Source organism: Monodon monoceros, unplaced genomic scaffold, assembly GCF_005190385.1.
Source record: "Monodon monoceros isolate NGI ecotype Baffin Bay Population unplaced genomic scaffold, NGI_Narwhal_1 Super_Scaffold_12, whole genome shotgun sequence".
NCBI lineage: Eukaryota > Metazoa > Chordata > Mammalia > Artiodactyla > Monodontidae > Monodon > Monodon monoceros.
The window spans coordinates 28,634,325-28,650,311 of NW_021703768.1; the positions used below are offsets into that span (position 1 = coordinate 28,634,325).

Sequence of the window (15,987 nt, forward strand, 5' to 3'; positions counted from 1 at the left end):
GGTAAGAGGAGGAAAAGTCTAGTTAACACTTTCAAATGCATGATGGTGGAGTTTACTGATCAAGAGACACATTTGGATGATACCAACAGGCAGCTACACACAGGAGTGGGTCTCGATGGAGAGTTGGCAACTATCTGAAGGAAACCTCAGGACATTTTCTAAAATTCCAGTTCCAAGACACTGGCTGAATGATTTCCTTACCAAATTAAAAGGATCAGACTTTTCTATCTAAGGACATTCATTCTGGTTAACAGTAGAGACTAAAATATTTCAAGGAGTAACAAAAGGCGATTTTAGTGCTATTTAAAGAACTTTCTTGAAAGTTTTTCACAAACTTAAAAGCATGAGTAAACTTTGGGGGGAAAAAGCTTTATTTAATAAAAAGCATTATATTAATTCACTTAAAGTATATTATAAATATATGAATATTTTAAGTCAACAAATATAACCAATCAAGTAAATTGGAAGGCAGAAAAACTGCCACAATTTAGTATAGGCAAACTAAAAATATTCCTAAATCAAAAGCCATGATGTTAACCGTTTTCAGAATTCAATCATCACTTTATAATCAGCCTTGTTTCCTGATCAGAATAGCTGGACCACTGTGATATTGTTTTTTCATGTTTCCATGCATACAATTTTTTGCATTATTCTATACTGTAAATGCAATATTCAAATTTATTTGAGTTGTGGGGCTTAGAAGTTAGAGATTAGCTCTTGGTTTATTACTTTCAATAATTTTATCTGACTTAAGCTGACTGATCTCTTCCTGGCTGAAGCCAAACTCTTTGAGTATCTCTTCAGTGTGTTCTCCTACAAAAGGATCCCTTTTGGACGAAGGGACAGCTGGGGTGTTGGACAGCTGGGGTGCAGGGCGGGGACTCACACCCTGCTCACTATCAATAATAAATGAGCCCCGATCTTTGTGGTGACCACAGTGGGTAACCTCTTCAAAAGTCAGAACAGGAGTCACGCAGGCATCTGTGCCGTCAAAGATCTGACACCACTCTGCCTTTGTCTTCTTTGCAAATATATCTGCAAATTTCTTCTTCATTTCTGGCCAATCAGTTATGCTCATCTGACTGGGAAGTTCATCAGACTTTAGCCCAAGTCCTGAGAGAAAAACACAATTTCTTAAATTAGTATGCTTTGGGTAGAGTAAATATAATCAGTGAAAATGAGTTTTGAACTCACTATAGTCACCCAAAATAGGATGTTCTATAGGGTTTCTCAAATGAGTCAAAAGAAGAAATTCAAACTCAACTTGAAGTTGGAGCCAAAGGCTGGAGAAGGTAATAGGGGTAACAGGATTCAAAACAGACTTTCCAAGTCTTTGCCAAGATTTTATTATTTACATTTCAGCCAAAATAGTCTATTTTTAATAGTCTAGTTTCCAGAAACTGACTTCTTCCTTCTGAGTAGGTTTTTAAAAAGAAATTTCCTCATGATGCTACTATCTGTCATATTGAATTAAAATAACTCCATGTGCTTCCCTGGTGGTGCAGTGGTTAAGAATTCGCCTGCCAATGCAGAGGACACAGGTTCAATCCCTGGTCCAGGAAGATCCTGCATGCCGCAATTACTGAAGCCCGCGCACCTAGAGCCCGTGCTCCGCAACAAGAGAAGCCACCGCAATGAGAAGCCCGCACACGGCAACAAAGAGTAGCCCCTGCTCGCTGCAACTAGAGAAAAGCCCACCCGCAGCAACAAAGGCCCAACGCGCAGCAACAAAGACTCAACGCAGACATAAATAAATAAATAAAATAAGTAAGTTTATATAAAAAAAAAAACCCGTATTTCATATAGTGCTCCCAAACCCTAAAGCTAAAATCTAAACACTTTATACAAGACTACAGGCAGACCTCGTTTTATCGTCCTTCACTTCATTGCACTTCACAGACACTGCATTTTTACAAATGGAAGGTTTGTGCCAACCCTGGGTGGAGCAAGTCTATGGGTGCCATTTTTCCCGACAGCATTTGCTCACTTCGTGTCTCTGTGTCACATTTTGGTAATTCTTGCAATATTTCAAATCCTCCGCCAGCAAAAAGATTACAACTCATGCAAAGCTCAGATGATGGTTAGCATTTTTTGGCAGTAAAGTATTTTTTAATTAAGGTATGTAGGTTGTTTCTTTAGACAATGCTACTGCATACTTAATAGACTACAGTATCATGTAAACATAGCTTTTATGTGTACTGGGAAACCAAAACATTCATGTGATTTGCTTTATTCAGATAGTCCCTTTATTGCAGTGGTCTGGAACCCAACCCACAAAGTCTGTGAGGTATGCCTGTACCTCTGTTTTCAAGGAAGAAGTATAAAGATAAATGATTAAATTCAAGATTGCAATTTTATAAATAATGTTCATTTCTCTTTATTTTCGTCAAATAAAAGAGCTCTAGGAGGGCAGTGATATTTGACTCATTACTCTCTTACAGCCCTGCTGTGACCTAGGAACAAAGGACTTGTAAAGTAACCAAAGACACGTGCAAATTGTTCCCATAGCAAACAGGACAGAAAATTTTCAGCCAGCCAATCAACAGCGGGCACAGAGACTTTTTTGCTCTCTCAAGTATGAAGAACCTTGAAGGGCCCATCAACACAAGGGACAGAGAGGATGAAAGCATCCGCCAGGGGATATCACAGGAAGGATGGCTTCTCTGCCCCATGACCTGACCTGTGCTTCCTTTATTGACTACAAGCACCTACCCCTGTAGATACAACCAAACTCCCGTGCTGATTAAATTATACCCAAGGGGACACTTTGTTGGGGTTCGGTGTAACTGTCATTTTTATTCCCTCTTGTAGAAGAGGGTTTCTAAATTTAAATTACACATAATATTTTGCATAAGTTTGGCCAAGTTAATCAAGTAATTCTCACTTTTATCATCCTTTCCTCATCTACCATGTTGAAAAACAATGACCAATTGTAAGCTGCTCTGAAGATGCAAAAGTGCCTATGGAGGTAAGAAGACATGAATTCTGCAGACTCTTCTTAGTGTTTTGAGGGATATGAGGAGAATTCACATAGTTCTGAACAGCTGTGAAAAAAACACCTGTGGGATATACAAGTACATTTTTCTCTGTAGCCACATGTCCCATTCAAAACCAGGAAAGATATGGAGCCATAGTTTCAGGTTTATCACTAAAACCTATAAGGAAATGTTTCTAAGGGTGTCTTTCACTTTGCTTTCTCTTTCCTGATAGCCCCTAACTCTGGGATTAAAAAACACATAAAACGAGCAGTTGGCCAAAAGCATTTAAGTAGACCACAGCTACTGCTGGAAACATATTTGCATGCTTTTTTAAACAGTTTTTTAAAAACAAAACATCAGAATGTGATCAGAACCATAAACTAAGTAAAATTGGAGTCAATAGGTCTCCAACAAACACTATACTTGAGATTACACAGATCATACTTTGTATACTGGAAAATACTAGAAATCAAAAGACCCCAGGCTCTACCCCTAACTCTGACACGCCAGCTCTTCCATCTTCCTGTCACCCTTTCTCAGCCCACAATTTCCCAGCCAGCTCAGGACTCCTCATCAAGGCCCCAGGACGAACTACCAGTGCTTTAGAGTGGGCTGCTTCCTGTGCTGCTGACAGCCTATGCGTAACGCTGAGTCCATTTCCCCATAGAGCACAATTATCGATTGTGGCTAGTTTTTATAGTACAATCAATATTCAATTTCTGCTATTATAAGTCAAACAGACGTTCAGAGACTGACCTGGGGATTCAGACACCATTTAAAACTTGAGAAAATATGTTTTGATTTCCAAAAAACTACCTTATACGTACATGTATACACACACACACACACACACAATTATACAAAATATTTATTGTTTTAAGTACACGTCATAAACTTTCTGCTCTGTAACACAATATTAGGCACATATGAAGCAGTCAAAGCTGTATGCTGCAAGTATGCAGTGACATATGTACAAAGATTAATGCTTATTAATAAACAATAAACATTATGTGTTATAATGTAAACCTGGAAAAAACGAAAATTAACTTGAAAGGAAGTGGTTAAATAAATTTTAGTACAGGTATACCACGGAATATGATATGGCTGCTGTATAAAGAGGGTGAGGCTGAAGATCTTTGGTACTGACAAAAAAGATGTCTTTGCTATATTTCTGAATAAAAATAGCTATTAATTATAAATTTATATAATTAAATATATCATATATAAATTGTAAAAGAATTTTAATTGTGTTTGTATGTGCACAGGGAAAGTTCTTCAAGGCCACATCCCAAACTTTCCCAAAGCAGAAGGACAAGGGAGAATTTTTACCTCTTACTTTACAAATTCTGTATTGTTTACATTTTTTTCGTTAAAAAAATACATTATTTTGAATTTTTTTCATTTTTTTTTAAATTGTGGTAAAATACACAAAATATAAAATTTACCATTTTAGTCACTATTAAGAATACAGGGGCTTCCCTGGCGGCGCAGTGGTTGAGGGTCCGCCTGCCGATGCAGGGGACACGGGTTCGTGCCCCGGTCTGGGAAGATCCCACATGACGTGGAGCGGCTGGGCCCGTGAGCCTGTGCTCCACAACGGGAGAGGCCACAAGAGTGAGAGGCCCGCGTACCAAAAAAAAAAATTCTCTATTGCTTATCTGATTTACTACAAGAGTCTCAAGAGGTCATGAAATTCTCAGTACTTTCAGATTTCTTTGCCCTGGAAAGCAGCAGGGGCACAGCACAGAGGAGTCGGAGCCTTACAAAAACCTTGTGTATTTATGTTCAGATACTGAGAGCTAAATGAAGGTATGTTCTCAAAGATCTCAGTATATAAGGTGAAATAAATAAATTAATACTACCTCAAAAAATCATTACAGATATGGGGGTTTGTCCAGTTAGGCCTGAGAGAGAAGTAATGTGTATGGGACAAGTAAAAGTACTATTTTTGCAAATCAATACTGTAGAAGAAAGAAGATGCTGAGGCATTTCGGCATGGACTATGTAGATTAAACAAAAGCTGAACGAACTTGCTAAGTCCGCCGAAAGCACAAGCCACCTGCCAGCTAAGGATCCTTAGTGAACTTTAAAGGGAGAGAGGACATGAAAGACACCACAAAAGGCCGCGACTGCAAAACAACTGGAGGGGTTACAGAGTTTAGACTCAGAAAGAGGAAACCCGGGAGAAGATTATCACAAGTCAAGGGCTGGAGCAGTCTGCCTGCTATAAAATGAGGTGGAGTGTGGATGTTAGACATGATCATTCTAAACATGTATGTTTTTAAGAAAACAACAAAATACACCACAGAGAGGAGTTAAATTCTGAAATGACAGAGCAAGGACCTTCAAAACTTGCCTCCTGCATGAAAGCGACAAGAACACTAGCACAAACTGTCAGAATCAACATTTCCGTTACTCTAGACATTAACTAAAAGCTTGCAACAATCTAAGGAGCATATTTAAGAAAAAAAATGACTGAACTCAGTAAGACCAGTGAGCTTTGTGGTGTTATAACTTAGGCTAATTTCATCCCTCTCTCCCCAGCTCTGTGATGGCCTTGAAAACCAACAGGCTCTCAACAATGGTAGTCGTGAAAACCAGTAGGTTAACAGCCAAGGAAGAGGAGGCAAAATGAGTTTGAAGCTCCCACAAAATCCTATCCCCAGAGAAGCGCCAATGTTTGGCCTGTCTGACAGCTCCCTGAAAATCCCCACCCTCAGGGCTTGTCTTTAGTTGATCTGACTCAGAGCTTACACTGCCCTATTCATGAGACATTTGTCAAAAAAAAAAAAAAAAAAAAAGTCAGTTGCAACTGTCATTTAGAATTGCCTGTGCATGGTGATAATAAAATTTCACTGAAGATTAGTTAATTTTATTATTATATTTAAATTCCCTATAGACAAAAACGCAAGGTTTTTGTAAGGCACAGACTCCACTGTGTTATGTACCTGCTGCTTCCTAGGGCCCTGCACCCCAGGGTGGGAGTGTTGTTCCCACCACTCAGCCCCTCGTATAGCATTGTGCTGTCCAGAATTTTGAATTGACCTCTAGTCTTAGTCTTAATTTCTGGACGGAAAGGCATCCTCTATGATCTAGATAAACCATTTTGTTCTATGGTTTCTCTAACTTATAGTTAAGTTGGTGAAGTTAATATAGTTGATCAGAGAATGCTTTCTGAGGCTAGCAAAAACAGTCATGTCAGCGATACACAAATAACTCTGAGTAACACTGCGCATCTGAAAAGCTACCAAACACGGCGATAAAACTCCAAACTTAAAGCTGAAAGATAAATGTGCTGCAACCAGCCTGTCACACTGCTTCAGAATACATTCTGAAACTTCTTAGATACTAAATTATCTGTAAACTTTAAATTCACATTTCACAGGAACAAAGTAACTTCAGTCCAATTATCAATTAGGGAAGAGGGGATCCCAAATTTTCCTGCCAACTTGTGGCAACATGTCAATAAGACAAGAATCTGCAAGAAAGGTAAACTACAGAAGCATCAAGTGATGGTAACATATTGCAACAAACTCTCATTCACCAAAGTCTCTCTGTGCTCTGGTGACCCCGTCACTGAAGTACCATGAGGGACATCTATCAGGGAACAAAAACTGGTAGAACCAGTAGATCATTTCTAGGGAAGAAAAGGATGTGGGCACACATGGGCAAGATAAATATCCAATACTACGTAGTATGAAATGTGATAAAAACACTGAACTACCACAAAAAGGATTATTATTTTTTTAATCTGAGCTATTTTACAGACTTGTAAATTTACTTGTCAATTTAAAAGATGGGGGAAGTGCCCCACAATATAATGATGGCTATAATTAGGTAAATTATAAAGTGGATATATAATAAAAGACATCATGAACTTCAAAAGACTCCAAAATAGTCCAAAAAACATCCACAGAAAAGAGGTGCTCACCCCTGAGCAGCAGCTCATAGAACTGGGGCTCCAATGCTCCAACAGCCATGAACCCACCGTCCGCCGTCCTGTAGGTTGCATAGAAAGGCGCTCCACCATCTAACATGTTCTGTCCACGAGGCTGTCCCCACAGTCCTGTTTGTTGGGTTTTCCACAGAAAAGAACCGAGATATGCTGTTCCTTCCACCTTTGAAGAAACAGAATACAGTATGAATCCAGACAGTTCAACTATAAAAAGCACGATTTCTACTTGAGTTTTTAAAAAATATTTGTATGAAAATGTTTATCTTAGAATATAGGAAGATTATATCTAATTATACAACTTCTTTGATATTTCAAGAAAGTGAGTTCGAGCAGGCTTATGATAGAGTGAGTTTCTGCACTATTCAGATCAGGGAATGCTGTTCAGAAAAGACTTAAAGGAACTACTTTTGTTCTTCCTTTCAAATAAGATTGGCAGAATGTTGATAATTTTTGAAGCTAAGTGAGGGTACATGGAAGTTCATTATACATTCTCTTTACTTTTATATATGTTAACAACTGTCAGGATAAAAAAGTTGAAAACAAAGCAAAAAGGTTTCTTTAAAAAATCTATCATGTGATCTCAATACCTACAAACACATACACACAGATATATGAAGCATATCACATTTTAAAGGTAAATCACATGACAGTTAAATTTAGTTTGTTCTAGTTTGACTCCAAGCCCAAGAAAACAAATTTGAGTATTTAATATATCTTAACTTTAATAATCACTAGAAAGTTACAAAATAAACATAACAGTATGGGTGGCCGGTATATGGGTTTTCAGAGTACAGACAAACTAGTTTGGGAATGCCAACTTCCCACTAGTCCTAAAGTAACGGGAATGGATTCACAAACTCAGGTATGATTATCACAAGGCTGGATGCACTGGGCTATCTAAAGAAGACTACTTCCCTATCCTTATGGCTTTCTGATCCTAATGATTCTGGCACCACAGGGAGAAGGCCATCAAAGCATCCTTGTCTCTGAGGTTACCAACGGAGGGGCCCCATTCCAACTGTGAGCATGGGACTTCTCACAGATTCTGGCTGTAATAGAACAAACACAAAATATATCTTTAGATACATCCTAGTTTTCCCGTTTAACTTGAGGAAGCTCATGCACACTTCAATTCATGGATCTGACATTTGTTGTCACCAAGTAGTGGAGTTTGTATAAGTGGCCTGTGGTGGTGCTTTTTTTTGAAATGGGGTTACAGAGATCTTAGAGTGTCCCCACATTTAGACACACACACACACATATAGACACACACATATATACATATACATATATAATCTCTTTTACACACTGGATGTACTGATGACTCTATTGAAAAAAGATGTCCTAACAGTGTTACGGGGCTGGTCTGGCTCACTCAGGATACAAACAGGCTCTAATTTAATTCCACCTTTACTTGGTGTCATAGGAGGATAGAGGACAAGAGACACAGCAGTTATAATCCTCATCTCATCATGAGGCTGCCCAGCACATACTTCTCTTCTCCCCTCACGCACATGTAGCGTGTGCTGACACAGACCAGAGCCTTTGACACAGGGAAACTGCAGCCTCAATTTCCCAACCTTTTATATTGTTCTCATCACGTAGGCCAATGGCCTGCATGCCAACACACAGCCCCCCAGGTCAGATGAGCACTCCCAGATCAGGAGTAAACACAGTAAAATGGACTGCACATTCCACAGTTACCTTAACTCTAGTTTCTAAGGCAACAGTCTGATGAAGAGACAACTCCAGGTCATCACAGGCAGGCCTGGATCAAGGATTCTGCTGCTAAAGTCATTTGGAAACTACTGGCCCAAAAGAATAAGGTATCTGGGGACTTCCCTGGTGGCCCAGTGGTTAAGACTCCATGCTTCCAACGCAAGGGGCAAGGGTTCGATCCCTGATCGGAGAACTAATATCCCACATGCTGTGTGGCACAGCCAAGAAAATTTAAAAAAAAAAAAAAATTTAAAGAATAAGGTATCTATTTCCCCCAATCAGCCTCTTCCTTCAGCAATCCTCCCCAGGGTGCCAGGGCCACGATCCACCAGGTCTTCCAAGCGAGAGATGGGGGAGCCATTCTTGATTCCTCCCTCTCCCTTCATTGCCAATATCTCATCAAATCCCAGCAATTTTACATCTCAAATGTAAATCCTTAAATCCAGACCCATTCTACCATTAACCATTTTAGTTCTCACCTTTTCTCTCTCCATCCAATCCATTCTCCACCCTACTGCCAAAGATCTGTCCAAACGCAAAGGTATAGTGACACTGGACTGGGCTCTCATCAACTAGCTGTGAGAACTCGGGCAAATTTCTGTGCTTTAGTTTCCTCTTCATTAAAATAACAATGTATTCCAAGTGAAATTGCTGTTTGGGGGATCAGGAGAAATCACACAGGAAAAGTGCCTAGGATAACATGAGGCACGTGTATGAGGGTAAAAACACCGAAGCATCATGACACTTGAGTCTCCCCTACACAATGCAGCAGGAAGGTCTAAACTGGTCCATTTTACTTGAGCATCATTAAGAATCTTCTCTACCTGCTAAGGGAGACTTCCTGAGCCCAGTTTTGAATGAAGATTTCTTGAAAACCATATCCTAAGCACAAGAGACAGCACGGGGAAAATTGTTGAAACACAACATAGAAATCAGGTGAGTCATGAAACGTTTAGAAGACTGACTCCACAAACAGATGATCAAAATATGACATTCTGACACATGTTCAAGATATGGAGCTATTTTAAAGAAAAGGCCATCCTTGGTAACTTGTATTCAAATTTCAAATCTCATTTATCTCATCTTGTTCAGAAGAGGATTTGAGGCAGCCATATATCGACCTCAGGAACAACTAGTAGGCTTATCATTTCCCCCAATCAACACTTACCATGTTTGCATCAACGACCTGACCTTTGCCAGAGCGTGTGCGTTCAAATAGCGCCATCAGGATGCCCAGTGCGCACATGAGGCCACCACCACCAAAATCAGCCAGGAGATTCAGCGGGGCATATGGAGCCTCACCACTTCTGCCAATTCTTGATAAAACACCTATACCATTAAAAAAAATTGGGGAACACTAACTGTAAATTTAATGCCTCTTTTAAATAAATACATGAACATCTCAGGGGGAAAACCAATCTCTCTAGTTACTGTTGTAAGTGAAAACTAATACCTAATGCTTTTCTAAACCTAAACCTGCTCAGCATATTTATAAGAAGGCTTTCCGGGCTTCCCTGGTGGCGCGGTGGTTGAGAGTCTGCCTGCCGATGCAGGGGACACGGGTTCGTGCCCCGGTCCAGGAAGATCCCTCATGCCGTGGAGTGGCTGGGCCCGTGAGCCATGGCCGCTGAGCCTGCGCGTCCGGAGCCTGTGCTCCGCAACAGGAGAGGCCACAACAGTGAGAGGCCCACGCACCGGAAAAAAAAAAAAAAAAGGCGGCTTTCCCTCTAACAAGGTTCCTTGTTTGATTTTTTTGTTTTCTCTAAAACTTTATTCCAACTAACATTTTCAGAATTCTGTTGCTAAGTTTTTATTCACTGGGTTTTGGGGGGGAAATGGTTGCTATCCACTTAGCACTGTATGGCTTAACAACAGTATAATGCACTTCCATTCTTATTAGAAAGAGATGCAAGAAAATAAACACAAGAAAAAGAAAAGAAATTAAATTTTTAAGTAGATGAGAAAAGCCAACTCTACACTCACTTTTTTCCTCAACCTTTAAATGTGTACACACAGAAAATTTGAGACTTCCTTGACTCAGCAATACAGTTCTTAGAAATCTAGAATTAGGCCATTCTATGATATGTTCTTTTTTTTTTCTTTTAATTTATTTTTGGCTGAGTTGGATCTTCGTTGCTGCATGTGGGCTTTCTCTAGTTGCAGTGAGCAGGGGCTACTCTTCATTGTGGTGCATGGGCTCTTGGCATGCGGGCTTCAGTAGTTGTGGTGCGTGGGCTCAGTAGTTGTGGCTCGTGGGCTCTAGAGCGCAGGCTCAGTAGCTGTGGTACACAGGCTTAGTTGCTCTGCAGCATGTGGGATCTTCCCAGACCAGAGATCAAACCCGTGTCCCCTACATTGGCAGGCAGATTCTTAACCACGGAGCCACCAGGGAAGCCCTAAGATATGTTCTTAGAGGCAAAAACTCTAGTAAGGTGATATTATGACCTGAAAACCATGGGCTTTTTCTAGTATTCATAGAATTTCTAAAATCATGACTCAGTCAATGATTCTCAGTAAAGTGAGGGAGGAGGGGTATCAAAATCAAACTATATCTTTGCAAAATATAGAGCAACCATTTCTACTACCAACAAGTCTCTTAATTCCTAGCAGGGGCTTGCTGGAGAATTAACTTCACAAATGTAGTCAGTAAATGTTATTAGTGAACACATTACCCCTTCAATGTGTTAAGGCAGGGGGAGGATGAGAATGACTGTTCCAAGACAAACCAACCCTTTTTAAACAACCACATGCTCTTTATTGATTCCAGCAAATATTTAAATCTTCACTTTAAAAAAATTCTTTTTAATAAGTGTAACTGTAGATCTTGACTGGGAACAAAATAAAAAGTGTAGAGAAATTATTGTTTTCAACATACCTGACAAAGCCAAGTAGTTGATGTCATGTCCTGCTACCCTAGAGAATCTTCCTGATTGGCCAAATCCACTCAACCTGGCGTAGATAAGCTTTGGATTCTCCCTCTGCAGAATCTCTGGGCTGAGCTGGAGTTTTTCCATCACACCTTGAGAAAAGTTACAATTTTTTTTTTAAGAGAGCATGAATTGAGGATGGGTATAATCCCTTCTTTGTGGCAAACATAAAACAGCACTCTTGCAAGGAAAACTAGTAACATTTGTTGCAGGTTTATAAGGTATTGCCAGTAATTAAGGACCCAGAGAGTGAAGCCCCCATTTCTGGAATGTGTGGCTTCCCCCCGACGCCCAGAAAGCTATTTCCCTCCAGCACTGCCCTGCATCCCTTCAGGCATACCCAAGCATCTTCAGTCCTCAGAGTGGACATTTCATCCCTTTATTCAGGCCCTTTATAGTTCCCCAAATTCTCTCCTTAGTAATTTATTAGAAATGGTCTGTTCTTTTGGAAGTTACTCTGGGTCTTTGACCAAAAATTCACTTTTGGAAGCTGCTATTCCTTTCAGGACCTTTTCTATGTCTATATCCGCATCAGTGCCTGCTATACTTATTTATGTATGTATATATTCCATCTTCCCTATCAGCTCAGAAGCTCCTCTGGCAGGATCCATGCCTCATCTCTTTCCACAGGCTTATAACGTGCCTCTGCCTCCATAAAGCTATGATAAGTTACAAAAGAACTCTATTCCTAGAGTGGTGGTTGCCAAGGGGTAGGGGGTTGGGAGAGGGATGGATTGGGAGTTTCGGATTAGCAGATGAAAACTGGTATATACAGAATGGATAAACAACAAGGTCCTACGTATAGCACAGGTAACTATATTCAATATCCTGTGATAAACCTTAATGGAAAAGAATATGAAAAAGAATGTATAAATATGTATAACTGATTCACTTTGCTGTACAGCAGCAATTAACACATTGTAGATCAAGTATACTTCAATAAAAAATAAAATAAAATAAAAAGAACTTTATTCCTCTACCTAGATAAACATCAGCCACAATCCCCTCCCCTGGCAGCTATGTCTGTATTCACAGCTCTACCCTCCTCCTAATTCCAAGATTGTGGACAAGTTATTTAACCATGCTGAACCTCCTTCAACTTCAAATACGGTATTATTAAATTATGACATAATCCTAATTACTCAATTATTATTGTTATAATCCTCAAATCTGAGGGTAAATGAACTGACACATTTAAATATGCCTGGTGCCCACAGACATTCAATTCATTCACCAAACATTTACTGCCTTCCTGCTATATACCAGGCAAAGCTCTGTATTTGTACTTGAGCAAGATGACGGTGGCAGTTGTCTAAGAATAGATCGGAGTGGTGCTACACCCAAACATCAGCTTTAAAAAACGCTGCCAAGGAAGCTGCAGCAGGTATGAAGAGAAAGAATCCTGAGTCATAGGAAGGAGGAAGAATGATGGGATTGGTGATAACTGAAAGCTGGCAGGGGGAAAGGGAGATTTGGAGTCTTGGTTGAGGTACAAGTTTCTGATTCAGGCAACTGGGTGGACATTGGTTCCATTCACTGAAATAAAACACAAAGAGGAGATGTCGTTTTGGTAGGGAAGATGATGAGCTCAGTTTGGAATACGTGGAAGCTGCAGTGCCCGGGGGAAGGCCTAGTAGAAATGGACAGGAGCTGGGTATTCCGGAAGTCTGTGGCTCTAAAAGGGGGTACAGTTATAGATTTGGCCAACAGCTGCCTGTAAAAAGTAAAAATAATAGGAATAGATAAGGTGGCTCCAAGAAGCAGAGTGTAAAGGAAATTGAGCAGAAGCTGGAACTTGGGAACACCAGCATTTAAGGCAGGGAGTTGTCCTGGGTCCAGGGATCGCTTTATGAGGTACACCAAGCTCCAAACGGTAACAAAATGACTATGTACCTATATGCAGCTTTCCGGGGAGAGAATCTATGGCTTTCGATCGTTTCTCATAGGGTTCACGATCCTCAAGTAATTAAGAATGGCAACTATAATAGGGTGACTCAAAAAAAGAGAAACTGGGAAGGAGTCAGAGAGAGGTATGAGAAGAACAAAGGCAACAACAGTATCTCGGAATCCAAGTATGGAAGACCGTCTCAGTGGGCGAACGATCAGCAACAATATCAAATGCAACAGAAAGGTCTAGACAGACAGGGACGGAAAGGGTTCGGGTGGCAACAGGGAAAAGGTGGGCCGGGCCCACCCCAAATGCCCGGCGGCCTCCCTTCTTCGGGGAGCGTCCCTCGTCCGGTCTCGCGTAGCGTCGGGATCTGGGGCTCACCAGGGCGGAAGGACTCCAGCACCACATCCGCCCGGGCGCACAGCGACCGCAACACCGCCGCTCCCCGCGGCTGCTTCAGATCCACGGCCAGCGAGCGCTTGCCCCTGGCCATCCGGCTCAGGTCGCCGTGGGTGCCCGGCCGGTCCACACGCACCACCTGCGCCCCGAAGTCCGCCAGGACCATACCGCAGAACGGGCCCGGGGCCAGGCCGGCCAGTTCCACTACGGAGACGCCCTGCAAAGCCATGGGCACCCGCATATCCTTCCGAAGGCGTAAGAAACGGAACGGCCCCAACGTCGGCCACTGGGGCCTGGGGCCCCCCTCTGTCACACTCTCCCTCCGTCCCACTCTCCCTCCGTCCCTCGCGGCCCCGCCCTCGTGGCCTCTCCCTTGTGCGCCTGCGTGCGGCCGCGGAGTCTGCGCATTGGTGCGTTTCCTGGCCCCGCCTCCCCGGTCCGGGGCCGCTAGTGGGCCGGCGGAGAGTTCACTTTTTGTAACTGCGGAATCCTAAATCGTGACCGGGCTTGACCTGGGAACCCCGTGGCTGGTCACCGACTTCTCAGGACGCTTTTACTCTCGATGTTGCGATCCCAGCTGTTGTGCACTTTGGGTTCGTAAACCTCTCCGGCCCTGGAGAAATTAAAAGTACATAAATATTTAAGAACAATGCTAAAGTATTTTTTTCGGTGGGCTGCAGACTGTCTTCTTACTTCTTTCTTAGCCACCCGATGATTCACCCACAGATGGCTTGCGTATAGTGGAATATCAAAAGAACATCTGAGAGGGCGGTGCTCATCAGAGGCAAATCAGAGAGGTTTAAAAATATTTAGTTTGTCAACCTGCCATTTCTACAGACAATTACGGCTTGGAGTTTTAGATTTTAATGCACATTTTTAAAAAGTACAATAAAATAATTCCAAATAGGCCTACTCCTTTCAGTTAGGGGTGCTCCAGGAACTAAGGAGAGACTTTTATAGAGTAAAGGCAAAGCAAGGAAATTATTCATTGGCTATAACGTTAAAGCCTAGTTGACTGTTTGGGTTTGGTTCTTACCTTTGATTTCCGAAATTTGAGGCATTTACAGAGACTGCCAAGGGCATTAGAGCCACATCAGTCTAATGGCTTCCTTGTTTAATTAATTTAACACCTTTTTGTCCCCCTGTACCCCATGTTCCTACCTTTGCTCAAGCATACGTTTCCTTACCCCCATCCTCTTGTTTTATTTTTATTTTGAGAAACTTAAAGAAAGCGAAAATTACAAAAAATGCTATAACAGACATGCAGACATCCACTAATATTTTTTCACAGTGGCTCCCAGTCTATTTTTCTAAAAAGTAAACAGTACAGGTACAGCTGGTGCTAACACCCAGGATCAGATTCACGTGAATCAGATATCTTACCAGCATCAAGCTTTACTAATAAGGTCAAAGATGCAGATCATGGAGATGATAAATGGAATATCTCCTGCCTTACCGGTAGACAAAGGATGTCACAGTCATCAATGATTACAGCCACTGCCAGATCTGGTGGCCCTGAGGGAACTCAGGAAGGGAAGAATACCTGCCATCCAGCAGCCATCAGGCTGCAGCCACTCTCTATGGTGAGCCCCAAGGAAACTCAGGATGTAAAAACACAGGATACTGGCCCCAGATAGCTGAGGTGCATTTCAAAGGAATGATTTCAGTGAGCCCAGACTCTTGCATCTTCCCATACATAGAAAAGCGCTAAATTCCTTAACTCCAGATATCTGGTTTTCTTTAATTAACAGTAATCTTTTGATGTTCCGACTACCTGCCCCTTGTTGCAAAACTGCTATATATCCTAGCTCTCCCCTCACCTCCTCAGAACTCCTGAGCAGTTCTCTCAGGGTTACTTGAGATGCTGCCTCCCAGGCTTGAAGTCCTCAAAATTCCTGTCAAATGAAACATAACTCTCAACTTTTAGGTTGTGAATACTTTTTTAGTCAGCAGAGACATGATCAGACAAAGCAGAGGTCTGGGAAATCTCACTTGACACTACAGGCCTTTCCTTCCTTCATTGGACACATACCCCCTGTTACAAGCTGAATTGTGTCCCTTTAACATTCATATATTCAATTCCTAATCCTAGTACTCAGAATGTGACTGTATTTGTGT

General features: G+C 41.5%; 1 protein-coding gene across 1 annotated transcript; it reads right to left on the reverse strand.

Annotated features, from left to right (window-relative positions):
- Positions 1–359: 359 nt before the first annotated feature.
- AMACR (alpha-methylacyl-CoA racemase) lies at positions 360–14,567 on the reverse strand. Its single transcript, XM_029216899.1, has 5 exons — positions 13,852–14,567; positions 11,528–11,671; positions 9,821–9,981; positions 6,910–7,096; positions 360–1,113 (listed from the first exon to the last, which is right to left on the reverse strand). The coding sequence occupies exons 1-5, from the start codon at positions 14,108–14,110 to the stop codon at positions 704–706; spliced, it is 1,161 nt and encodes a 386-aa protein (XP_029072732.1). The 5' UTR covers positions 14,111–14,567; the 3' UTR covers positions 360–703.
- Between the last annotated feature and the right edge of the window lie 1,420 nt (positions 14,568–15,987).